Raw genomic sequence first — 26717 nt, 5'->3', positions numbered from 1 at the left:
TATGAAGCTTAAGTCCCATCTTTTCAGTTGACATGCCCTTTTGTCGGCACGGAAACCGCGGAGTGAAGGTTACTTTAGAATGATATATGGCTGTTGTTGAACACATGGCATCCGATGTAACAAGTCGACAGTAAATTTACAAACTCATCAGTTACCCGTGCCGACTTGTGGTTTGCTGGACGTAGTTGTTAACAACATGAGTTGTTCGAAAATGGTCGCGGTATTCGTTTATTCATGTATTTAGTTAAACATCATTATAACGATAACACAAATTCGTAGGTAGTACAGTCCTAGACGGTTGTATGAGCACTCTTAGAAAATATCATGTAAAATTAAGTTCATCAAGATGCACATAAAAGAAGCGAACCAAATGACGCCTTTCTACGTCCGTTCTTAAAATTACATGACGCGCAAAAACCAAAAAAAAAAATACACATCATGACATAGAAGTAAGATCAAGGACTTACTTTTACATCATGACGTGTAGTCTCTCTGAACCTCTGTCACATAATGTGTTATGTATAATGCACGATGGGTTGGGTTAAGAATGAAGCATAAATAAAGAAAATAAAAACTCACCAATAACTAAATGTCACCCTCTTGTAATAAATCCATGTATTCGCTGCACACTAATGAATAAAATTTGCAGTATTGCACTAATATTTCCGACCACAGAACAGTTATCAACACTTCCAAATCTAGAATCTTCTCACATGAAATGGCTTCGGAAATAACAACTGCACCATGACTCTGTTAGCAATTTTTGCCTTGCATCAAACATTTTCACAACTCAAATCAATTATTTTACCTAATTCACTCAAACATCCTGCGAAGCTGCTTTCTGTGTCACACGACGAGCAATCCAGAGGAAACAAACTTTCCATTCCCATTTCGTATCCTTCCGGCAAACTTAATCCCCTGAGCATTCTCTAACCACTCGCGCACCGGTAAAACAAACTGCACTTTTTGTTTTTTACATAAGAAGCACTCGAATATTGATTACTTTTCGATAAACGACATCTTTTAGAAAATAAAACGCACGAGTACGTCTTATCGCGGCCATGATTCAAAACAAACTTGACGGTTGGAATGACGCCATCAACAAAGTTGAAAATCACGTAAATTCACGTTCCAATACACTTAAATTAAAGTGTAACGATATACTTTTATGGTATGAAATATCTGAATTTACATTCATGCCATTAATTTCTTATTGTGCTGCAAAAATAGGTAATGAGATATTTAGATTGCCTAATACATCAATGGAAACGTAAAATTTAGTCATTTTTGAGTTTAGGTCGCAAAATAATAAATCAAAATAAGTTTTACGTCTTCTGTAAATCTCATTATTTTTAATAGTGAGGGTTTGCTCCTTCCCGTCCGTTACCAAAGTCAAAGGTTTGAGACAAACCCTTGAATCTTAGACAAGATTGACGGATACTCCAAAAGTTGAGAGCTGTCCTTGCCACGTCCTTGCGAATGCTGAGGAATGGGAAGGAATGGTAAATTGAACACCTACTTAAGATAGATGCAGAGAACTCTACGACCTTTCATAGGTGCTACGGGATATTGTGGAATATTAATGGAATGGGAAAGGCCATAGGATACGTTTGGTAGACGTTCTGTCAGCTGCCTTATTGTTCTTGAGAGTGATTTCAAAGTAAAGTTTAAAGGTTCCTCCGTTGTCAGGACTAATCTCCTGCGTTCGCTGCACTAATCAGGTGTTTATCAAAATGCTGCTTCCATCTTTCGATCACCCCTTAAGGCTCACATCGTCAGCCCTGTACATCTGTAACACGCTTGTATCAGGTAAGATGTGAAACGTATTATTAAGAAACGGAAAAATACACTTATTGAAACTGAAATTTGGTTTCCCTTTCGATGAAACGGCAGAAAAATCCAGTTTTTGGACCTTCTAATCTGAAACAAGGACACCTTAAAAGCTGCCCGTTAAACTTATAATTTTCCTGAGTGAATGTCATTCCAATTATAGCTACACTAGTGCAAATCGTAGCATCAACAACTAGCTTCTTTCTTCGGCGACATCATCCTTCATCAAAGCACATCATCAACTCTCATTCCCTCTCTCGGGAAAATTCCACAGCACCAACCACGTCACCATTCAGATTTTTCAATGAATATAAAATTATTCCCCGGATGGATGCCTGTGCTTGGAACCGTGGCCCCGTCAATGTCGTTTACAGTCATCGAGAATGTACGTACCTACATTCAGTATATGTAGTCGTCTCTGGTGGATTAAATTGACAGCATCTGACGAGATGATGCAACATGACGAAAGACTTGCCTTCTACTGTGTCTGAGGGAATGCTTGTCACCGCCACTATTGGTCATTATGAACTGAGTTGGAAAATGCAATTCGTCGCGGCAATTTTGCTTCGTATTCAAAGCCGATTAAAGTGCATTTGAAGTTCTATTCCAAGAGAAGATGGGAACAATATTCATTATTTCTTTGAAATAGGGATTATTTCTTTGAAATACCATTGCACTAGAGTTGTTATCCTTTGACAGATACGCGTATTTCGACCTCAACTGTAAGGCCATCTTCAGTGTCGTGTACTAGGCTCGACTTCTTCCGCAAAAAAAAGGTCAGTTAGCGGGCGTCTAGTTGAATAAGCTGTCCAATTTACGTGAGCAAGATATAAAATGAATGCTGTAGGACGCGTAGCGTCTCCCTGCGGAATTCTGTATAATGCAAGCCTTTTTTGATCTACCGAAAGCGACTGGAGCATGTGATGGATTGCTCCTATTTCAGATTTCCAGGTGCAGTACAATTTGTGAGAATTCTGCTCGAAAGAGTGGAATGGATTTAATCTGCTCGTACGTCGTACCAAACTACCGGCTTCGGCAACTGAACTAGTACCTAAGCTAAATACTCTGTCCACGACATCGTCGTTCGCTCGCTGCTTAATCCTCATAAGAGGGAATATAGTGCAAATTGCGTATTATAGAGTATAGAATCACTGCATCCCAGTTTTCTAAAACTGAAAAACTTTTGAGTTTCGATCCTCGAAAAGGACCCCAAAGGAGAAGTAGAACTTTCCAATATGAGTTGGAAAGATTCGGAGGCATTTTGAACTTTCTTCCCCAGCGTATACCTACTTGAACTGCAAAATTGGAATGCAGAACAGCAAAGGATTCCATGTCCCGCTCGGGAATTAGAAACGGATGACCTAATATCGCACTTAGGAGAGACAAAAGGTGGTATTTCTAGTACAGGGTTTCCCAACCGGTAGTCCGCGGATCCCATTATTATCAAATTAGCGATTTCCGGCTCTTCACATATTTTAAAAATTGTAACGTTTATGTGTCTTCAAACTGGCGTAACATTCTGTATTGTGTATTTATTACAAGCCTGATATTCTTTCTTCACTGGCCTTGCCTGATAACTTAGATCATACCTGGAAGTATCTATGCGAAAATCCTGACATTTCTTGCAAGATTCGCTAAAAAAAATTGTCGTCAGCTTTGTGTTAAAATATTATTTACTCTTTCAACTCAAATTAAAGTGTTCTCAAATCTATAAGCAGGATTTTAGAGTAAATTATCGAATCATATCTGCAGTAATGAATATTGGTAGGTTTCGGCGAAAATTCCGTCCAAGTTTTCTAATAGTTTATGGTGAAATTTGTAATTGTCGATGGTTGGCTCATGAGAAAATCAGTTCTTTGCAGAGCTGATTCTTTTTTTGAATTTTTTTTTTTAAAGAAAAATACTATCCAGAGCTACTTGGATTACTGGTAAAATCCTCTAAAATATTTTTGAAAATCTCGTGAGATGATTCATATAGAAATTTTCAACAAACTCCTGAAAATACCATTGATGAGTTAACGGAGAGATTTTTGTTGGAATTTTCCCAAGATACCCAGACAACCAGAAATCGCATGAAAGTTCACGTTATAACTCGTTTATTCATACTAATTACATCAAACTCGCAAAACACCGTGGATAAACTCGTCAGATTGATGAGTTTTCTCGCTTAAAACACTTTTTTTCTGAGTTCATTTGTACATTTTGCTTCGTTCCGTACACTCGTACAAAGTAAATCGAATCAATCCGTAGCAGCTGTCAAATCAACATTTATTATCATATGTTAAGTCGCATAAGATTACAAGTTAGTTCGGTAGAATATGTATACACTCGCAATGCATGTTATTATTCGTCACATAATAGATGCACGCATATCGCCTCCACTTTTGTACGTAGAAGGCCTTTTCGCGACATATTATAAGTGAAATTTTGCACATACAAAGCCTCCAGGTGATTTCGTTATACGTACATTTTGGTTGTCTGGGTATGTTTTGGAGGTTAACTGAGAAGCTGCCAATAATGTACTGATGGTACTTTTTTAAACACCATTTACCTTTCATCCTTGATTTCAGTCACTAGGGAAACTGGGGGTAAAATGAACACCATAAGCAATTTTCATGTTTTCTTGCTCATGAAGCTGTCAGATTATTTTTTAATTGCTCAGAATTGAAGAAGGATGTTTATGAAATGGAACAAGTTGAAATATTGTGATGAAAAAAGAAATTTATCAGCATTATTATAATTTTGAAAATTTCTTTCCACAGAGTCAATGTTCCAAACATGTGGGTAAAATGAACATGTAACGGGGATTATATGAACATATACTTGGGGCTAAAATGAACATACAATGGGGGTAATATGAACATATACTGGGGGTAAAATAAACACCGTTCAAATTGAACGGGTTGCGGCATGATTCTCGGTATCTGGTACATGATCAATGCATATCTCACAGACATTCCGGAATCGATGGAACGTTTAGCCGCGACCATTTGGATGGCTGTCCATGTCTATCTTTATATTTCCTCCGGAAAACTCTCGGCATTTGAAATAAAATCCGGTAGTATTCGTCCTGTCATGGTGTTCATATTACCCCCATCTCAAGTGGTTCATTTTACCCCCGAATAATCATGTTACAGAGAGCGACAAGTGAGAGATACTCTCATTTTTTTCCGAATTCCTGCTGCCAAATATAGCTGTTGATTTACTCTGAGAACTTGATAATTTTCAACTAAACTTGTTTTTTATACTTGTTTTTTTTTTAATTATGAATCGTGGTTTACGGCTAACCAGCCGAGTGGAAGTTTAACATCTACCGAAAAGCTAAACATTACATATAATTTGCAATTGGATCCAATTGCAAATTATATGTAATGTTTAGCTTTTCGGTAGTTGTTTTTTATCCTATTGATCTTTTTGATGCTACATGAATTTATTCGCGGAAATCTCACAAAATATTGTTTTTTTTTTCAGTCTTCAGTTTTCTTCTCAATTTGAGCTTTATTAAGTTTATTTGAGTTCGTTTTCAAGAGCTTAGATTTTAACCTTTCGGATGTCGCGCGAATTTTTGTAACGCAAGTAGTCGCGCGTTGTACTTTGTACACCACCCTTCGTTTTGCGAATATCCCAGGAGTCTGACCACTTAGAAAGATGACGTCTTCGGCAAAATTGTTCTGTGGCTCAAGGGCTATCATTATTTTAGCATATAAATCACAACTGTTGATCAAAGTACAACAGCGCGACAGCCCGAAGGTTAAGATCATTTATTTTAAGGTCCGCGCGATGTTTGTAGACCTTCGAACGGGGCCACAACTCCAAGAAGGTTGGGAATCACTGTTCTAGTATTTATTGCTTAAAATCAATGCGAAAACTTTGATCAGCAATACTGTCCATAACTGCATAACAGTCACATTCGACATTTTTGAAAAAATGGAGTAAATACCATTCAATCAGCTTACTATCATCTGTGAGATTGTTCTAGAAAATTCGAAAAAAAATACCAAGTTTGGTTTGTGCCATAAAATGCACATTTATTGTTCCATTTACCCAATGCCTACTTTTGTCGAATGTTACAAATATGCAGTTATGGGCAGAATAGTGCTTGAATCCAACTTCCAAAAAACTTCAAACATATTCATGAGCATTCTGTAAATTACTCCTACGAAGATCCCTAGAAGATTATGTCTTGTAATTTATTCTAACATGATTTCTTGTAGGCATGACATAATCTATGCAAGAATCCCTAGAATGATTCTTGGAGAAATGTTATAGATTCCTATGTAAATGTTATGATTCCTATTATAGAAAATTCTTAAATGGTAGATGAACATTTTTGAGTGATTGTCTTGAAAACTAATAAATTTGTCACAAAATCAATGGAACGGGTTGGATGAATTTTAAGGCTTTTCCATAAGAGGCGCTTCTGAGATTAAGCTGAGGCATTTTGCTCAGTTAACTGAAGCGGTACTCTTTTTTTATGAGGTGACCAATTTGGACGATTCGCACAAACAGCTCCATACAAGGACAGGCAACATTTTTAAGAAGCCACACACTTAATTTAAAATGCCGAATCTAATCAGAATCCTTCCAGGATAAATAAATATTCACAACAAAATCCTCTCTAAATCCTTCCAGTATTCTGATAAGAATCCTTCCTGAATTGTTATCAGAAATCTTCTTGGATTTTTATCAGAATTCATCCTGGATTTTCATCATAATTCTTCCAAAATTTAAATTGAATCTATCCACGATTATTTTCAAATTTTCTAAGATTTTCATTAGAAACATAGCAGAGATCTCATCTGAAATGTCGGGATTCTCAAAATATTCTTTCAAAAAGCTCATTATAATATTTCCATGATACTCGTCAGAATCCTACCAGGATCGTCAGAAACTTTCCAGCAGTCTTCCCATGAACCGAACCGATGTGCAACTTTGTATCAAACCGAACTCGGTACATGTGTACTTCGGTTTAAACTTGGGTTCAAACTTGGGTTCAAATAATGGCACAAAGCAGGCAGACAGAGAACGGTTGAAATCCACGCGGATAAATTACTACGATCCTATATGGAACTTCTTTGTTCAAATCGCAAGACCCTTGAGGCTTGAATAAATGTTTCATTTAAGCAGATCAATTGAGATCAATACTTTTAATAACATTTAGCGGTAACTTTATGAAAAAACCAAGGATTTTACTATATCAAACAACATGACACGATAAGTAGAAATTGATAAGCGTGGACATCAACAATTTTCTGTCTGTCATCGTTCTGAACCTCGGATGCAACCGAAGATTTGCACCAAAGTTTGAACCGCGGTTGCAATTGAGGTACAAATGGACCGGTTTTCGAACCGACGTGTGCACCGATGTTCACTTTACACATGTTTGGGTTTAGGTTCAGTTTCGAGCGTTTCGGTTTGCACACGAAAACAGAGTACGAGGAGAGTACAAAACCGCCTGAACCAACGTGTTTGACTGGCAGGAAGACTGCCTTCCAGTATTGTCATCAGAAACTGTCCAAGATTTTGTCAGAAACCTTCTAAGGTTCTTATCAGAAACCTTTAAGGGATTTCATCATAAACCTTCCAAGGAACTTATCAGAAACCTTCCAAGGATTATATTAGAAGCCTTCTATGATTCTTATCAAAATCCATTAGAATACTTTAAGGATTCTTATTGAAATCGTTTAAGCGTTCTCACAAGGATCCTTTCAGTATAACAGGATTATCAAATAAAAAATCTATGATTTCCGAAACCAAAAAGTGGAACTTTGTTACTTAACTTGAGTTGTGGCATAATAGACCGTATCCTAAATACTCTTATTTAGCTTGTGATATATTTATCTTTAGGAAACAGTTATGTTTTAAATTTCTTATGATGAGAGTATCCTTCAAATTTGCGTTTTTGTGCCACAAGATAATTCTTTCTTAGAAATATTTGTAATCCGGAACTAGATACCGGAGTTACTTAACAAAACTTAAAATGGCCCCTATTCGTCTAAAATATCCCAATTTTACCTCAAAAAGGTTTCATTAGATGAAACAATGTCATTGCGCATAATATCTTTCTGTGAAATTGAACATTTTCGGACCAAAAACGGGTTTCCGAAAGTGGACTTCAAGTGGTCACCTGTATTCAAAATGAGCAGAAAGGCTTCCGATGGTCATCTTTTGTCGAACAAATATGATATTACTTAACACAGTATGGAAATCAACGTTTGATTTGGATTGGTTATCCGGGAAGAATTAGAAAGGTGACGTCTTGGGCAAAGTTGCTCAGTATCACAAGGGCTAACATTATTTGAACCAATAGACATATAAGAAATTAGACCGCTATTGTCGCTGCAAATCTTGTGACCAACATCTAGTATGCGAGATTTTGAGGTGGTACTCAAAGTGTCAAATTTTCTCCAATAAAACCATAGTAACCTACTTTGCAAATCAACAAACATACTTTGCCACAGTACTATCGCACGCACGTTGCGTTCTCGCACAACAATTGGGTGAAACTTTTATTGTCAATCAGAAAATGTCATAATGCTTAGCGTTCGATTCACGTTGAGCCCTGTGCTACCCTTTTATTCTACAAATAGAAAATCACATAATATTTCTAATAAATTTACGATTTGTCACTGTTTGATTGTAAATGCACTGCTGGTCCGCAATATTTAAGGTACCTATCATCTAGTTTGATTCAAACGCAATCAGAACGGCTCCCTTCTGTACGTTGGAACCCTCGGGATTGGAGACGGCCTTCACAATTCCATCACTGGCTGCCTTCAGAACGTGTTCCATCTTCATGACAATCAGCACGGCGAGCGAAGTACCGGCCTTTACCGAATTCCCCGGCTTAACGTCAATTGACGGATCCGGCGTTGGCTCCCTGTATGGCACTGTCGGCCGTCACGGGGACCGTTTTCACTGAAAACAAGGTTTCCATGTGCAGATCGATGAAACCGGTGTGGACATCCGCCACTTGAAAGGGACCATGTCTGGCCAGGTCAATCAGGAAGTTGATGTTCATTTGAAGTCCAACGAATTGATAGTTATGCAGCTGTATAATTAGAAGCTTCGGACAATTCACCCTCCAAACGTCCAACTTGGCAATCATCGGATCGTAATGAATGAACACTTCGTTATGATGGTTTTTGGCAGGCACCGGGGTGAAGATGCATTTCAAGAGACCAGTTTCAGGAAGGAATTTTCCAGCTGGACCTTCGGTGTAGGTTCTGGCCTCGAATGAATAACCAGTTTTGCAAATTTGATCTGGTTTAACTTGAATTGGTCATCTCGAATGATAAACACGTGATAGAAAACAAAACAATCAGGTTGACACTTTGAGTACCAGTGGATTGTGTCTGGGGAAAATCAAGGTTACTGTGGGTGATTCATCTCCATCACAGTCAATGTATGGAGGTAACAGCGCCCCTAGCGTTCTAAATCTAATATTTCTATTTTTGAACCCAAATTTTGGAGATTTTGGCACCATGCGGCGCTAGTGAGCATGGAATTTGTGTTTTGCAGATAGCCCAGTAGCCTGACCACTTAGAAAGATGGCGTCTTCGGCAAAGTTGTTCAATAGCGCAAGGGCTAACATTATTTGAGCCAAAAGTTTAGAGATTTTCTCGCCAGGTGACGCTAGTGAGCGCGAAACTTTTGTTTTGCGGATAGCTGGTAGCGTATTTCCGTGTCAGAATGTCGCATGTCAGCCCTTGAGCTATTGAACAACTCTTCCGAAGACTACAACCTTCAAAAACATCAGGATCTAAGAATATCACTTGTTACATATTTTGCATTCTTATCCCTCATGGTTCATATATTGCAAGGTTGAAAAAACGCCCCTTCCGGCCAAGTTAATGATGATCCACAACTCCTCAAAGTAGATCGTACTGAGTATTGAAACTCCGTCGAAGAAGTACTGTGCTATCTCTTAACGCATACGAGATATTCAAAACTATCCCAAAATGGATGGAATCCCATAAGCCCTGGGTCTCCTATAACGCGGATTCCTATAACGCCCCCTCAACCATGTGTCTAATAGGAGACCTGACTGTACTTAGACTTCCAGACTCCGGTATCTGAAAATGTCAAGTGGTCAAATAATTATCGTCGTTCAAAAATGTATCACATGAGGTTAAAATACTTTATATACATACTATATTCATATACTTTCACATAAATACATTCAAAATGTATTGAAATTTTATCAAGAATCACTGGTGGAATAGAAGGTGTACACTACATTTCTGACCGTGTATCCGGAATGTCATTGGATGTATTTGGAGATGCAACTAATCCCCTACGCAATACTGTTAAAATTTTGAGAATTGATCAATTGAGTCAAAAGATATAAACAAATGAGTGCTAAAAAGTCATCCTCGCCTTTTAAGGGGTAACCAAGATTTGCACGACCGAGTAATCGGCAAATAATTTTCAAGAGATCTTAGGAATTTATTTTTCACTCTTAATCTATCACACTTGAACTATTCATTCATAGCAAACCCTAGAACCAGACACGAATAAGAAACCGTTTATCTACGCTCTCCATTCTTCCACCATTACGCGTTTTCTTACACCTGATACCGTCTGCTAACCAAAATGCGTACCTCTCTATCTACCATACAAATTATCTTACCCCTATATCTTCCCGCATGAACTGTCGAGGGGTTTATCCGGTCTACTGTGGGTCAGTTATAAATAGGTCTGCATTCTGACGTGGGTGGCGCCAGTATGTATTACCTAAAATAGAAGATCACCAGCCCTTATACACTGAGGGTGTTTGTTAGTCCCAAGCAGTCATCTGGTTGGTACCTTGTATAAATGCAGCTGATCTGGCGACACTGGAGTAGCAACCACGGGCGGCCAATCAAGCTCAAACTCAATTTATCTAGGGATGTCCCTAGATTCTTGTTAGAAGGATTGGTACTGGAGTCCCTAGAATTGTTGCTCGGGAAATCCACATAATACTCCTAGAATAAATGTATTCAAACATCATGTATTTAAACATTTGAAACCCATCTAATCTTCCCATTATAAGCACGCAACCTACGATAGCACAGTTGATGTGCATCTTAATGCCGTTACAGTTGCCCCAGGGTGGGCTTCATATCATCCGTTGTTGATACACTTGATTTCCCAATGATTGCAATATCTTCAGACGGAAGCTTTATAGCTTCAGATGGGCTCATCATTTGCTCCTCCTGCAGGGTAGTTTCGATCTGCGTCATCATCATGATCATTAGACACGCATCGTTTCCAGCCCCGCCGAGGACCGTGGCAGAAGATATAGAGGGTAGATGTACCAGTTATAGCTATAGTATCAATTATGGCAAGCTCTCAGGAACACTCAACTCATTTTCAACAACAAATTTATGGGTTTGTATGGTAAAAACCCTTCAACCGATGAATTTGTGTTGTCTATTGAGAACAATAGTCTTCAGTGGCAGGATGGTGAACTAGAAACAAAGATATGCAATCAAAAGAAGGAGATATTTGGTCAATCTCGGCTATACACATATTGCCAAAAATGCTGAGGATGGTAAGCCAATTAAATAAAGAAAGATACATATCAGATGACCAGTTTGTTCACCACCCTGAAATAAATAAAGGTATGACATGATGCTTCAAACTTTTCGGGGAAACGGGAAATTAGGGAAACTGGTATTCGAAAAACTGGCGTAACAAAACCTCCATAATCATGCACACGTTTTATAAACGCAGTCAAATACTGATTTTCGTCATTACCGTTGACGTATTTATTGCATCCACATTTGGTACCCCTACCCTAGTTGTTTACTCTGCAGTCGATGTGGAACAAACTAGTCCTGCTCCTCTGTAGTTTGAAATTGAATTCTACACGCCTGGTTAGACTCTGAGGTGCCTGATAGTAACAGCAACATCTCTCTTCATCAACTGCAATGATGGCGGCGGTCGGTGGAATCAGCTGCAGTTTGCCATTTTCGGAGTTCATCAGTGGCATAGCATAGAAGTCGGTGAGGCGTAATGGAAGCTTAAATTTCATTTTCACCCGTCTATCTGTTATGGTGAGTGGCTGCCGGGCTGTTGGCCGATGAAGAACTTTCATTCAACGACCAATCTAGTTCACTCACAGACAAACAGTTGTTGCAATCTGAACCTTAAATCTGATGAGTTCTGCATTTTTTTTTCTTCGGGAAGCTGTTCTTCTCCTAAAGTTATCAAGAACAATAAACCAAATCATTACGCAAACTAATTACTTTTAAAAATAAAAATGGTTGCAAAAACAGGGCTGAGGACCAATGGTCTTCACTTATTCGCTAACATCACCACTCACACATATCACTAATGGTAGAATGAAAATCGAGAAACACAAAAAACTGTGGTATGAATGTCACCTGACACGATGACATTTTCATAAATCATACATTGTGCATAGATTTCAGAAATGCCCGTTGCTTGTTATGTCGTATGTGACAGACATGCAATGAAAGCAGCTCTTATTACGAAAAATAATAGAAATAAACAAATGCAACGAAAACGTGTCGACTACCGTGATTGCTTACAACACTGGTTACAATCGTTGAGGATGAACACTTTGTCTGTTTGTCTGTATTTATGCTCGCAATGGAAACCTTTCATCGGCAAAAGATACTCTATCATACACGTCCGCTACATTGTTTTCAATTTTCCAGCGTTGTAATTTATCGTAATTCTCATATCTTCATACGGATAAGTATTTTATTATTATGCTTGTTGAGAATAAGTTATGCACGGATTATATTCCGAATGGTAAACTGTCCCTCTTCACCCATTTATCCCATGATTATATGAAATCCCATGAAACATGAGATATTTATGCGAAGAGCGGCAGTAGAACATTTGACTGAAACGAAAAACCCACCAAAGACTTATCAAAATATTTCACCATAAACTTCTGCTTTCATTTCAGTTTGGCTCGTCCCCAATGATTCGAACTAGGTGAACTGTGGAAACCCGCAATGTTTTGCAATATATGAGTTTTATTCGTTATCGAACAATAAGCAAAGATTTTACTTCAAACTAGTATATAACTATTTCATTAATCCGGAGGACAGTTACACAATTTATGTGAAATATTATGGATATATATTTTGTAATACAGTAAGTTATTCGAAGACATTCGTAGTTTGTATTGACGTGAAAGAAACACCATATAGGTAAGTAAATGATAGGTCGACTATAATTCGATCTCGATATTCCGGCGCCTTTTTAAGCCTAGTGGTAAAGTCCGCGGTTAACAAGCAAAGCCATGCTGAATGTGTCTAGGTTCGATTCCCGGTCGGTCCAGGATCTTTTCGTAATGGAAATTTCCTTAACTTCCCTGACTATAGAGTCATCGTCCTTGCCACACGATATACGAATGCAAAAATGGCAACTTTGGCAAAGAAAGCTCTCGTTTAATAACTGTGGAAGTGCTCAAAGGAACACAAAACTAAAAAGCAGGTTCTGTTCTAGTGAGGACGTTATGACAAGAAGAAGAAGAAGAAGACTGTTGTGACAAACAGGGTAGGCAGTTTGACAGCACATAACATTAAATGTTAAATTTTTAGCATCATTCAACTTATGATAAGCATGTATTCATGGGAGTATCACAACTATTTGTAAAACACACTCTGAAACCTGAACTATATTCTCGATTACAGTTAGTCAACCACAACTGCCGCGATTCGTTCCCAAAAAAATATGGAACCGTTGCCTGACTCGTCTATGTCGAATTTACCTCAAGCGAAGAATCCCAAAAAACGGAAAACCTGCCAGCCACTCAACTGACACACTGACTTGCCTGGGGCTCTCCGTTAGCTATGTACGATTTGGGCAGGCAGGGCTTCAGGCGGAGTCCGATGGCCAGCAGGAGAGGCTATGAAATATTAAAATTAATTCAGCTAAAAGCTGCGACCCGTGGCTTGCCGAAGGAAATGAGTAAAATGCAAAACTTTTTTTCCCGTTGGATTTCCTTACGTTTTCCGCACTACTACGGGAATGGTTGTTATTTCACTGAAGAAATGATTTTTTAATAGAGGATCATTTGCAATTCATATTCAATTCGAAAAAACCAAAGTAAGGGGTCTATTTTGTAAATCGAGCAGATTCATGTGACTCGTCTGAAGTCATTGTCGATCAAAGTAAGCATGCATATTTCAGATGTCACCCGTCGACTCCCATAGTAATCCAGTCACATGGAGTGACAACTGTCGAAAAACTCGAGTGACAGAGCTGGGTCGAGCGAATTTTTCGGTCGACAGTGACTCCACTCGAGTCTTTTTGATCGACTCGACTTATAAAATAGACCCCTAAATTTTATTTATGTGATAAATAGATGTAGGTGTGTATCACTCGGACGATACAATCGGATATATCAAAATAAAAATTCAGAAAAGGAAATTAAAAAAAATACGAACAGAAAGAACACAAAACCAGCGCTAGTTGGATTTTCCTGAATTTCCGGCGGATTTTAAAGTCATTTGAGCAATTCTCGCTGAAACCAGGCCGCCATCGGCACCCATCGTTAGAATTCCAATTTTATATCACTGATCGCTAGCTTTCGATAAAACTTCAGGGTGGTCCTTTTTGTTTTCTCAAATTGGTGGACCCCTCGTACGCCAGCTAGCTAAACAGTTTGCGAAAAAGCCCATTTTTTGATAAATCTTGGGTATTTCTTCACGTGATATGTCTCATGTTTCCCTTGGAACACATACCAAACTTAATGGCATCGTATAGAGAAAGGATATAGCTTTCATTTGAAGTTAAAAAAAATCCGGCGGCCATTTTGAATTTGGCCGCCATCTTGAATTTTGATAGAAAAATCGTTTTTTCACCATTAGCGCACCGCTCGTTTTGAATTCTGAGATCACCATCAGAAAGCTGAGGAAAAATTGCGTAAGATAGGCTACAGAAACTAGGTGTGCAATGGTATTTACCCTATGAAATGAACGATTTTCTAAAACATGTTCCACGATTTTGACGTATATGGCGAGTGCAATCAATGCAAACATCATTTTTTGTACAACAAAGATACAAGTTTTCAATAGTTGGTGTATTTTTCGAGTCAGATGAAGAATAGGAGTATTATTTAGAGTGATAAAATCTGGCGGCCATCTTGGATTTTGACGCCATCTTGATTTTGACTAGTAGAATGAATTTTTCACCTTGATAGCACTCAGCATGCCGAATTTAGAGGTTACCAATAAAAACAAGGTTACGTATACTCTTCTTCTTATTATTCTTCATTTTCCTGACGTTACGTCCCTAGTGGAACCGAGCCTGATACTCAGCTTTATTAGTTATAAATACAGGTTATTAAATAGGAATTTTCTTTTATAATACGATTTTTAATAACAGAATATTTCTTCGACATATCTTTGAATTCAGTTATTATGAATAAATAAATTTAATGAATAAAAACCGTCCAAAAACATTGATTGAAATAAACAAATTTTTTTTTACCATATGCTTTTTTGTCATCGAATGAAGTTTATAAATTGTGCGTTGGGACATTAGTAAGTTTTGTGGTAATATCTGTAGTTTTAACGTAAAACATTTCCAAAAGTGCATTAATTTAGAATGGAAATCTTAAATTTTTAAGCAAAAAAAAATCCTTGATTTTCTGAATCATAAAGTATTGTTTTTACTAACACCCAACATGCATGTGAAAAATAGCGAAATTGAAAGGTGAGAAGCAGGCTTTGTTCTAATGTGGACGTAATGCCGAAACTCAGGTGAATCATTTTGAGTTTGGAAAATCTGGTGGCCATCTTGGATTTCGACGCCATCTTAGTTTTTAGCAGTAGAATGATTTTTTACCATCTCAGCGCTCTTCATGTTTAATTAATTAAAGATCTCCGTTAAAAAACAAACAGATTCTTTATTTCTTATCTTATATTAGCTGTTCAACAGATTGTTCATTTCTATCAATGGTTTTAGACCAAATAAATGAAAGAATTAATGCTATTTTTCAACTCGCAGATATGCAGAACAATCATTCAGGTGGCAAATAAGCGTTAAAAAATTCTACTTGTTAATTTATTTTTGAAGCTTAGGGGCTGGCTCTATTTCAGTAGGGACGTAACGTCAGGAAAAAGAAGAACAAGAAGAATAGTAAGTGTAACGGTGGCATTAAAATTCAACATGTTGAGTGTTATCAAGGTGAAAACTCATTCTACTACTTAAAACCAAGATGGCGTCAAAATCAAAGATGGCCGCCAGATTTTTTCACTCAAAATAATACTCCTATTCTTCATCTGACTCGAAAAATACACCAACTATTGAAAACTTGTATCTTTGTTGTACCAAAAATGATGTTTGCATTGATTGCACTCGCCATGTACGTCAAAATCGTGGAACATGTTTTAGAAAATCGTTCATTTCATAGGGTAAATACCATTGCACACCTAGTTTCTGTAGCCTATCTTACGCAATTTTTCCTCAGCTTTCTGATGGTGATCTCAGAATTCAAAACGAGCGGTGCGCTAATGGTGAAAAAACGATTTTTCTATCAAAATTCAAGATGGCGGCCAAATTCAAAATGGCCGCCGGATTTTTTTTAACTTCAAATGAAAGCTATATCCTTTCTCTATACGATGCCATTAAGTTTGGTATGTGTTCCAAGGGAAATATGAGACATATCACGTGAAGAAATACCCAAGATTTATCAAAAAATGGGGTTTTTTTGCGAACTGTTTAGCTAGCTGGCGTACGAGGGGTCCACCAATTTGAGAAAACAAAAAGGACCACCCTTAAGTTTTATCGAAAGCTAGCGATCAGAGACATAAAATTGGAATTCTAACGATGGGTGCCGATGGCGGCCTGGTTTCAGCGAGAATTGCTCTTTGCAAGTACGGTGAAAAACTCACAACTCCAAAAAGGAAAATAGGAATCAATTCCGTTAAAGCAAGCCAATGAATGTCAGGACTTTAAGATAATCATTTTAGAGAACGGGGACGGAACAATGTCACGTAAAACGCTCAAGTTGGAGCACGTCCCATCAACGGGATTAGCAGGGGCCTTGGTGGTGATGGTGGTAGTGGGAGAAGCGACATGACACGCACTTTGGCCAAATGTTCGATGGAGAAAAGACACGTGGGATTCCAACTAAATGGAACTGCCGCACTGGGAGGTTTGATATCGAGTGGAGTCGACAGTTTATATTTAGTGAAACGAACGTCGTTGATTGTGGTTCTTCTTCTATCTGGCGTTACGTCCCAACTGGGACAGCCTGCATCTCAGTTTAGTGTTCTTATGAGCACCTAAACAGTTAAAGAATTGAGAGCTTTCTCAATTCTTGACCAGGGGGGTCACACGATAGGCAGGTATGATGATACTCTATGCCCTGGAAGGTCGAGAAAATTTACGAAAAGATCCTTGACCAACGAAATTTTAACCCACCACCCTCAGCTTGGTATTGCTGAATAGCTGCGCGTTTATCGGTACGGCTATTTCGGCTCCTGATAGTGGATAAAGGAGTATTCTAGTCTGAAGCTTTCAGTTATTCCTCTACATGGATCCACGTGTATAGTATTTATTTTTTCAGGATCCATGTGAAAACAGTAGAATCACTGGCAAACGACCTCATGAGCAAAGGGCATAGTGGTACAAAATGCACTTATGACGTAAAATAGCCTAGTTTACATTTTAATGAAATTAATAATATGTACAGAAATTAGAAGGTATCGGTGAATTTATATTCAAACAAAAAAATTTGCAATCTACTACAGATGACACAAACAAAGATTTTTGGCATTCCTGAGGTTACTCAGGTAAGTCAGATGAGAGATTATTGTATAATATTGATCCCAAAATGCTGCTTTAAGGAACACCAGCTCTTACAGGAGGTCTATCAGGCTTGAAGTTCTGATAATTAACCTGAAGTGTGCGAGTTGACAGATATTTTAGGATTATTTGAACAATGTATGTTGGAAAATTAAAGTTTTTTGATTTCACAATCAAGTCTTCATGCCAAACAGTGTTGAATGCTTTTTCTACCCGGGCAGACGGAAAAATCAAAATCACATCTCGAAACGAACAAATTATGATCGCATAGCTCAATTTGATATTGAAAAGATGTTCGAAAATTTTATAAATCCCAGCGCTAAAGCTCAACATCTGAAAATATGTAAACAAGATCAAAATTAGTTTTTCGACATGAAACAAAACACATTCAACATCAAAATGGTGAGACTGAACAGTGTGACGTCAGGACAACCTCTAGGAGCAACAAGTAATCTCAGAAAGCGAAGAAAATCAAGCTCTTTTTTCTTTGTACTTTCATCTGATTGGCATAGCTGATTGGTTAGTATCTCTGTTCATAGATTCGATTCTGGTTGCTGCCTTTTTGATTATTTTTTTTCTTCGTCATCTCTTAATTTTTTTCTTCGCCATATCTTAATAAGATATTGTTCAATACTTCTCCATATTATTTTTTGATATTATTTTTGATCTTTTATCTCTTATCTCCAACAAACCAATAGCTGATTATGATCGTCAGTAATTATTTTAAAACAACAAAATGTGATCTTGGTCAGCTTTTTCCACCTGCTCGGGTATGTTTGAAAGAGCAAGACCAGTAGAAAAGCTTTCAGATTTGTTGGAATGAATCAAATTTGTTATACGTAAAAGTTGATGGGTGGTCAAATGTCCATATCGGAATACAAACTGTTCATTGGCAAAAATTGAATTATCGTTTATGTGGACCATCATTCTGTTCAAAATGACCTTTTCAAATAGTTTACTGATAGAGGAAAGCAAACTGATTGGAGATAGCTAGAAGCATTTGCAGGATTTTTATCTGCTTTGAAATTGGTACAACCTTGGCATTTTTACATTTGTCAAGAAAATATGCCAGCTGAAAACATTTTTCTAGAAACATCAACTAAGAATGATAAGCTACTTTCAGGAAGTTTCATGATGAGGATGTGATAAATTTTATTATCAATATGGGGCTTTTATATTTTTGAAACTTTAATAATAGTTCTCACTTCTTCCAAATCAGCCCCTCAAGAAATTTTCGAAAACGATCTCTAGTTGGAGAATGCTGAGTAACTTGATTTTCAGTTGTTGAAAAATTAATCCCTTTTAAATTTAGTATAAAAATACTCAACTTTTCTGTGAAACTTTGATTTTTATTTCTCTGTAAAATGCGATTAAGCTTAAGTTAGCATTTTTACTCTTCTAACCCTACTCCTATTCTAGCTAGCAAACGGGGAAACGTTTCCCAGAATGAAGAGGACAAAGATGGTTAATATTTGAATAGCCTATCTTCAATGAGCTTCATTAAGCAGATAGAGACGCAATGGTCTGCGATATGTTGCTGTCCCACCTCCCTTGTGAGTACCCCTAATGTGGGTGGCAAGGGTACGATGAAAAACTGAAATCGACGGGCTCCTCCTTGGGTCGGTTGGTCTACCGTCTGACACAGGGCGCTTTATGAAAATTTGATGCAGGTCTGCGATAGGGTCACCACCCAGGGTTCGCACTCTTTAGTATCGCTCATTAATGATTCAAATTATATACCTTCGCGGCAAGGGAGCTCAGCATGTTGGGACACAAAGAAAATAGAAATGTACTTTGGGAAATTGTTTCAGATTTTTTATGATAATTTGATTAACTTTGTCAAATTTAAAATTTGAATACGACGTGATACCTTATTCCTTAATTCGATGAGTATTTCCCGTTATGTGTTTCGTTAACGCCGACCTTATTTGGTACTGAAAAAGCCTGGAGAATTTATCTCTACATAATTTATTTGTTTGGCCGCAAGATTGTTCTTCTTTCTTGTCTTAAATTCGAATTGCCTTATGCAAACCTTGTTATGGAATTATAATTTTGGCTGGTATAACAGCCTCTACTTGTATTACATGCTTGTTCGAACGTCGAACGATAGTTTCAGTACTTAATAGTTTACTTAGGACCAAAACCGGATAGAGTGCCAAAGAACTCCCACCTAAATCCGCATTCAAGCAATTATTATCTCAGAATTCCGGCGTTGGGCTACTATACCGATTTAATTGCTACTGAATACCAAATTGATGAATTCTATACCAAATTATTTAAAATACTTACTACCTGAACAAAATCGACAATAGTCCTGCATAAGAGGTAAAATACCAAACTTTATATCACTTGCGAAGGAAGTCGTCATTATAACATTTTGTCATAAGGGACTATCTCGGGGATGGGATTCGATCCCAAGTTCTTGTCGTGAGAGACGTGTGTTCTAACCACTACACCAGGTTTGTCCCAGGTACATGATGGATTTTCATATAAACGAGAATTTTTCTATAGTAGTTCAATACCTCAAGCAGTCCTCAATAGCTTAAGTATTTTTAAACAATAGGCATTTAGTCCGAATTTCAAATTGTGGTATTCCTAACATAGTATCCGTCCTATTAAGGAGGAATTATGCACGGTGTTGAAATTTCGATCGTATTTCAGTGTCCACAACATATTGTCGTATTTTGCAATGTGCAGTGTAGAAACTATCCTTAATTTAAAGATTTGTGAAGAAACACAGTGAATTTTAAAATAAAACTCATTTTTTTACATGAATTTGAAGCTGATGCCTATTATTGTGGTAGTGCAATCCTACTATTGCGATATACCAATAAACATAAATGTTGTTACATTCAACATACATTCCATGCCACACAATGTTCGAGCATTCAATTTATGCTCCCTCCATGTTAATAACACTGCACGGTTCCGTCAGTTTGTGTGACATTGGACATATCTTGTAACACTTAAATGTTTTGTGCCAGTCTAATAATATTCCTTTTTGTTCGTAACCAAAAGATCAGCAAGCTTCAAGAGTAGCTTTTGTGCCCAAAAGAGTAAAGCTTAAGTAAGTGTTGCGCAAGGTGCATAACCAAAGGCGAATGAACTGGACGCTTAGGAAACAATCGATAAGTTATGGAATTTTCCGCAAATTAACTTGTACCTGGTCCTTTGAAATTCGAAAACCCACCAATCGGGAAAAGCGATTCAGTGGAAAGTTTTTAGATTATTTTGAGTCCTCCAGAGCTGACCAATAAAAAAGATCGTACAAAAAAGACTGTACACGATTAGGTGGAAATTACGTCGTAGCTTTAAGGCTCGAACAAGTTTATTGTGCGCTTTCCATTTTATTCTGGTGGAGTCAGTTAAAGTGAACGGATCATTTTCCGAAGTAGTAAGCTTTTCTTTAAAAGTGAAAGTCTTTGTTCGAAAGTGAACTTATCGTTAATTTGTGAGCTTTGAATTCGAACTCGAAGTAAGTTCGCGAGTTTTCCATAATTATTCGAATAAGTTATTTAATCGAGTGGTTCAGTATTTTGAATTTTCAGAGTTTAAATAGTTTGACCGGTAAATTGAATAAAGTGAATAATTTATTGTGATTAGTCAGGTAAGCCTTTAGTGAAGAATTATTATGAGATTCATGTTAGTGAGAATTTATCACGTTGAATAGGCAGCGTCAAGCCCATCCAACGTGGGCAGCTTGTCCAGGCTGGTGCAAATTGTCCCTGGATTGTCCTGAGTCACTTCGAGTCCACGTGATCGGGAATCGCCCACGTGTTCCAATAGGTGTTCCGACTACGGAGTTCCTTCCTGTGTCTAGCCGAAGACTGTTCCGACTAGTGGGCCATTGTGGGTGGAAAATCTCGTCCAACAAGCGTTCCCCCGAATCGATAAGCTCAGACGTGAGCTTGTGCCCAAGTGTGTGCTCGAGTCGCCGATCTGTAATCGAGTAGAATTATCGACGATTGGACTCGTTTCGCCAAAGCGTGAGGCGTAGAGCAACAACAACCCGCTCTAACTCCACCAACCGCCAGGGACGCCTCTACCCTGAAGATCGTGCCCACGCGCGAGTCTACCGTATAGCACACGTTCCAATTAGAATCCGACGAAGCTCTCCTGCCGTCGAGGGACGATCAAGCCATCGCCGTTGGAGCACCACGCCGATGCAGTTAAGGTCAGATCCACACTAGCTTTTGAACAGATTGATTGTATCCGCAAATTGTATATATAGAATAAGCTAAATGAGTTAAATGCGTGACGTCACCAGACAAGTTACTAGGTTTTATTTGAATGTTCACAATAAATTGAGAGCTTGCATACGTTTTGAATAGGTCCTATGCAAATAACTCTCTAAATTCATTTTTTTTAATAAATTCGTTTAAATTGACTTTGTTTCATAATATTTATTTCGAGTTCGGATTGAAAACGACTCTACCATTCTTTTACGTTTATTTTTTTGTAAATATCTAGATTTGTTGGTTCCTTAAGTTAAGACTTTTTCTGCCGCTCAGTTCTGGTTGACTTTTTCTTTTCTTTTTGGTTTAGTTTCCGGTTTTCAGTTGGTTTGTAGTTAAATTTCCGTTCATTTGTCCTTTCGTGTGTGCCATTTTGGAGAGTTTTTGCTTCTGCATTGAACTATTTGCGACCTGCCCTGAGAAGGGTGGTCTCATGCCGGGCTTAGACAGAGTGACGGTCCTTCGGAAGTCGAAGGTGGCGCTAAAGCCGTTGCTTGAGGAGCAGAGAAGAACGTTACATTTTGGCGCCCAACGTGGGGCCTTCGAAAAGCAATAGTTTCACATTTCCAATTAAATTAATTATTTTTCTTTGACTGGCTTTGTACATATTAAATTGAATTCATTGCTTAATTGAACTCTTACATAGTATATTCAGTTACTTTTCAACCTATTCTGTCAATTTCATTTTGTTTCTTCAGTACCTGCGCGGCTAGGTTTAATTTTGATTGATAATTTCGGTAATTAGTGATTAAGTTCGGTCGGTTATTAGTTTTGGTTTTCGGTTATTAGTGTCGGTTTTCGGTTATAAGTATTATCGGTTTTGTGTAAAATTTTCAGTGAATTGTGTTTAAATTTGTTAAAAAAAAAAATCTTTAATTTAATTTTTTTTCTTTTGAATTGAATTTTGGTTTGTTTGACAATGGAGTGGTATAAAATAAACGCGTGTTACTTGGACGAAAGTGAACTTAATTATGAACTTTTGTTACGTGACTATTCTACGCGAGGATCGCTCGAAGAACGTAGACGAGATCTCCGTGCGTTACTTCGTGATCCACAATCGGAACGATTAGTGCGAGTAACGGAGCACATGATGGTTGATGACCTCTGCACAGTACCAAGGAAGTTGAAGGAGATTGCGGACATCCTGTTTCGTGGATCTGATCCTTCATGCCTTTCTCGCTTGGTGCACTACCATCAAAGGATTCGACGCTACCAGCCCCGTACTCGTCGTCAGCAAGAAGATGTGCAGTACTTGCTCGATCTGATTGCCAGGATAACCATGCATTACTATGGCCTTAACTTCGACGATACCGTGCGTTCAGTACCAATTGCTGAATCCACAGTTCAGGTACCTCGGTCAGACGAAAATACCGTAGGTGCACCGTCCAGTGTGATCATTGGACCTCAATCCATTTCCGAAAATACCGCAGTTGAACATGAGATTACACAGCGTAATCGAGAGTCTCCCTGGTTGATGACCTGGAATGAGGCAGAAGAAGCGGTTGGAGGAAACATGGAACGATCGGATGATACGACGGGTGTGATACCAGCACTTGTTGAAAATCTTTTGAATTTTCGGAACCAGGATCGAACACAGACCACCGGAGCGGTTCCGCGTCAAGCTAATCCACCGGATGCCTCCCCAGAGCAGTGTGGTAATCCTTCCACAATAGCACATGGAGATGGTCCTACCTTTGACCATGCACCGAATGTCCACGGAGTGGAGACTGGAGCCGTAACTGAACCAAACGTGTTCCGTCCTACAATTCCATTGCGGGGAATGTCGGCGACCATCGATCGTTCAAGGTCTGGTTTGTCAACGCCAGTTCCGAACCCTATCCGGTCTAGTCCGGTATCGAATGCCGTACCTGAAAATATAAATTTGCAGAATAATGAGTATGTCCATGTATCCGAGATTTCAACGTACGTCCAGAGATGCTTCGATCAGTTGGTTCGTCAGAGGTTCTCAACGGTTCGGTTGGACCCAGCCGTTGATGCACTTTCGAATAACCTGGCCGAAATGAATTTACATCCTAGGACTCAAGCTCTACGTGACAATCGGAATACCAGCGTAAATCAGACATTCAGATTCCCTGATCCTTCGCCTCCGTTGCAGTTATCTGGTCCTACTTTGGAACATCGTAGTACCCCTGTTCCAAATCCAAGTGGCTGGAATACGATGAATTCCACTAACCGACCAAGAAGTGATTTCCGATCTGCAGCTAACTCAGGTGTAGGAAACGTCACGTTTGCTCCGATGAATCAGATGAATTCTGGCAGATCGTCTGCTAGCGGTTACCCCAGACGTTTGCCGCATCAGCAGTGCAGCATAATCGAGAAGTGGCCGAAGTTCACTGGCGATACCAATTCGGTCCCTGTCACGGATTTCCTGCGACAAATAGACATTTTGTGTAGATCGTATGATATTACAAAACCAGAGTTACGAATGCACGCCCACCTACTTTTCAAAGATGGCGCGTATGTGTGGTGCACAACGTATGAGGAAAAGTTTACGTCGTGGGAAATTTTAGAATCTTATCTTAAGATGCGGTATGACAATCCCAACCGGGATCGCATAATTCGCGAAGAAATGCGTGCAAGAAAACAAAGACCTACGGAGTTATTCAGCGCCTATCTTACGGAGATGAAAATGCTAGCCCAAAGAATGATGAAAAAGATGACTGAAGCTGAGAAGTTTGAAGTCATTGTGGAAAATATGAAGCAATCGTACAAACGTCGACTTGCGTTAGAACCAATTCACTCGATTGAGCATCTGGCGCAATTATGCTTCAAATTTGACGCTCTCGAGTCGAATTTGTACTCAACTGCAGCACATTCGAGGCCAGCAATCAATCAACTAGATTGTGACGAGAATTACGAAGATGAACAACGTGAACTTGAGGAGACGGAAGAATTGAACGCTCTTAAGGCGAGACTCAATAAACGGTTTCCAGTGACCAAGCAAACCCCCGGAGATAACAAGGATAAAACTAAGCAAGCGATGTGTTGGAATTGTCAAGGCGTTGGTCACATGTGGCGAGAATGCGATAGAAGAAAGACTATCTTCTGTCACATCTGTGGATTAGCCGATACTACGGCCTATAGGTGTCCAAACAAACACGAGTTAGGCCAGAAAGAAGAATTGCCAAAAAACGAGTAGGCGTGGGCAATTCTGGGAATCCATGCCCTCAACGCAGCGATCCAGAGGTTCCCAAACCCTTCTATAACATCTTCAATAATGTTCATCAAATCAACACAAAGTTTCATCGTTGTCCACACTTGAAAGTCAAGATACTCTCAGAAGAAATCGAAGGCCTTGCAGATACTGGCGCAAGCCTAACGATAATTAGTTCGGTTGACTTAGTTAACAAATTAGGTTTGAAAATTCATCCGATAGCTGTTAAAATCTCGACAGCTGACGGTACAGCATACCGATGTCTAGGCTTCGTCAATGCACCTTTCACATATCAGGACAAAACTCATGTGATTCAGACAGTTATTGTTCCAGAAGTTTCAAAATGCTTGATATTGGGCGTGGACTTCTTGAATAAATTTGGATTTCGACTTCTTCCTCCATCTCCAGCAACAGTAGCAGGAGGTCAAGATGAAACAAGTAGTTCAAACACCATGCCATTTGCAGATGACTACTTTGGAGATCGCAGTAAAGAAGTTTGCTTCCAGATCGTGCCTAGTTCGGATAATAATTTGTCAGATCCTACGGAAAACATCGATGAGAGTTTGGAGATGCCAACCGTAGAATTACCACAGAAGACCTTTGAAACCTTAGATGACCTAAGTACAGAACATCTCCTTTCGGACATGGAAAGAAAAGCCTTGTTTGAAGCGATCAAGCAGTTACCAGAAACTCATGAAGGCAGCTTGGGTAGGACGCAGTTGATACAGCACCGTATTGATCTGTTACCAGATGCCAAATCCAAACGTATTGCATATTATCGCTGGTCACCTAATGTCGAAAGTGTCATCGATGCCGAAGTGGAACGAATGGAAAAGTTAGGAGTTATTGAGGAGTGCCATGGTCCAGTTGATTTCCTCAATCCGCTTTTACCCATAAAAAAGGCAAACGGTAAATGGCGTATATGCCTGGACTCCCGCAGGCTGAATCAATGTACCAAGAAAGATGACTTTCCATTCCCGAACATGATGGGAATTCTCCAGAGAATTCCCAAATCAAAATACTTTTCGGTGATTGACTTGTCGGAGTCATACTACCAAGTGCCGCTCGAGACTTCAGCGAAGGACAAGACTGCGTTCCGTACGAACAAAGGTTTATACCGATATACTGTCATGCCATTCGGGTTGACAAACGCTCCAGCAACCATGGCCCGATTGATGACGCGTGTATTAGGTCATGATTTAGAGCCATATGTATACGTTTATTTGGACGATATTATTATCGTGTCCAACAGTATCGACGAGCATATAAGGCTTATTCAGATCGTGGCAGGGAGACTACGTAGAGCAGGATTAACGATAAACCTCCAAAAAAGCAAGTTCTGCCAAAAGAAGATCAAATATCTAGGCTACGTATTATCGGAAGAAGGTCTGTCCATGGACGTAAGCAAAATTCAACCGGTTCTCGATTACCCAGCTCCGAAAACGGTTAAAGATATTCGCCGGTTATTAGGACTTGCCGGATTTTATCAGAAATTCTTGCCAAACTATTCGGAGATTACAACCCCTATTACGAATCTGCTGAGAAAGGGAATGAAAAAGTTTCAGTGGACTGAAGAGGCAGACGCTGCTCTCCAAAAACTTAAAACGGCCTTAGTATCTGCTCCCATATTGGCAAATGCAGATTTTTCATTGCCATTCATAATTGAGACTGACAGCTCTGACTTGGCTGTAGGCGCA

At 38.8% G+C, this 26717-nt stretch overlaps 2 protein-coding genes across 8 annotated transcripts in view; one reads left to right on the top strand and one right to left on the bottom strand.

Annotated features, from left to right (window-relative positions):
• Positions 1-12961, top strand: part of LOC5578234 (synaptobrevin) — a 76263-nt gene extending 63302 nt beyond the window's left edge. For both annotated transcript variants that reach the window (XM_021840976.1, XM_001663709.2), the window contains exon 4: positions 12755-12961. In XM_021840976.1, the coding sequence (XP_021696668.1) occupies positions 12755-12783 (29 nt within the window). In that variant the 3' untranslated portion in view covers positions 12784-12961. The remainder of the gene's footprint in view (positions 1-12754) is intronic.
• LOC5578232 (chondroitin sulfate N-acetylgalactosaminyltransferase 1) overlaps positions 1-26717 on the bottom strand; it is a 183534-nt gene that overhangs the window by 74944 nt on the left and 81873 nt on the right. The window lies entirely within an intron of this gene.

Source organism: Aedes aegypti, chromosome 2 (assembly GCF_002204515.2).
Source record: "Aedes aegypti strain LVP_AGWG chromosome 2, AaegL5.0 Primary Assembly, whole genome shotgun sequence".
In the NCBI taxonomy this organism is placed as follows: Eukaryota; Metazoa; Arthropoda; class Insecta; order Diptera; family Culicidae; genus Aedes; species Aedes aegypti.
This window is presented reverse-complemented; position numbering and strand designations above follow the sequence as displayed.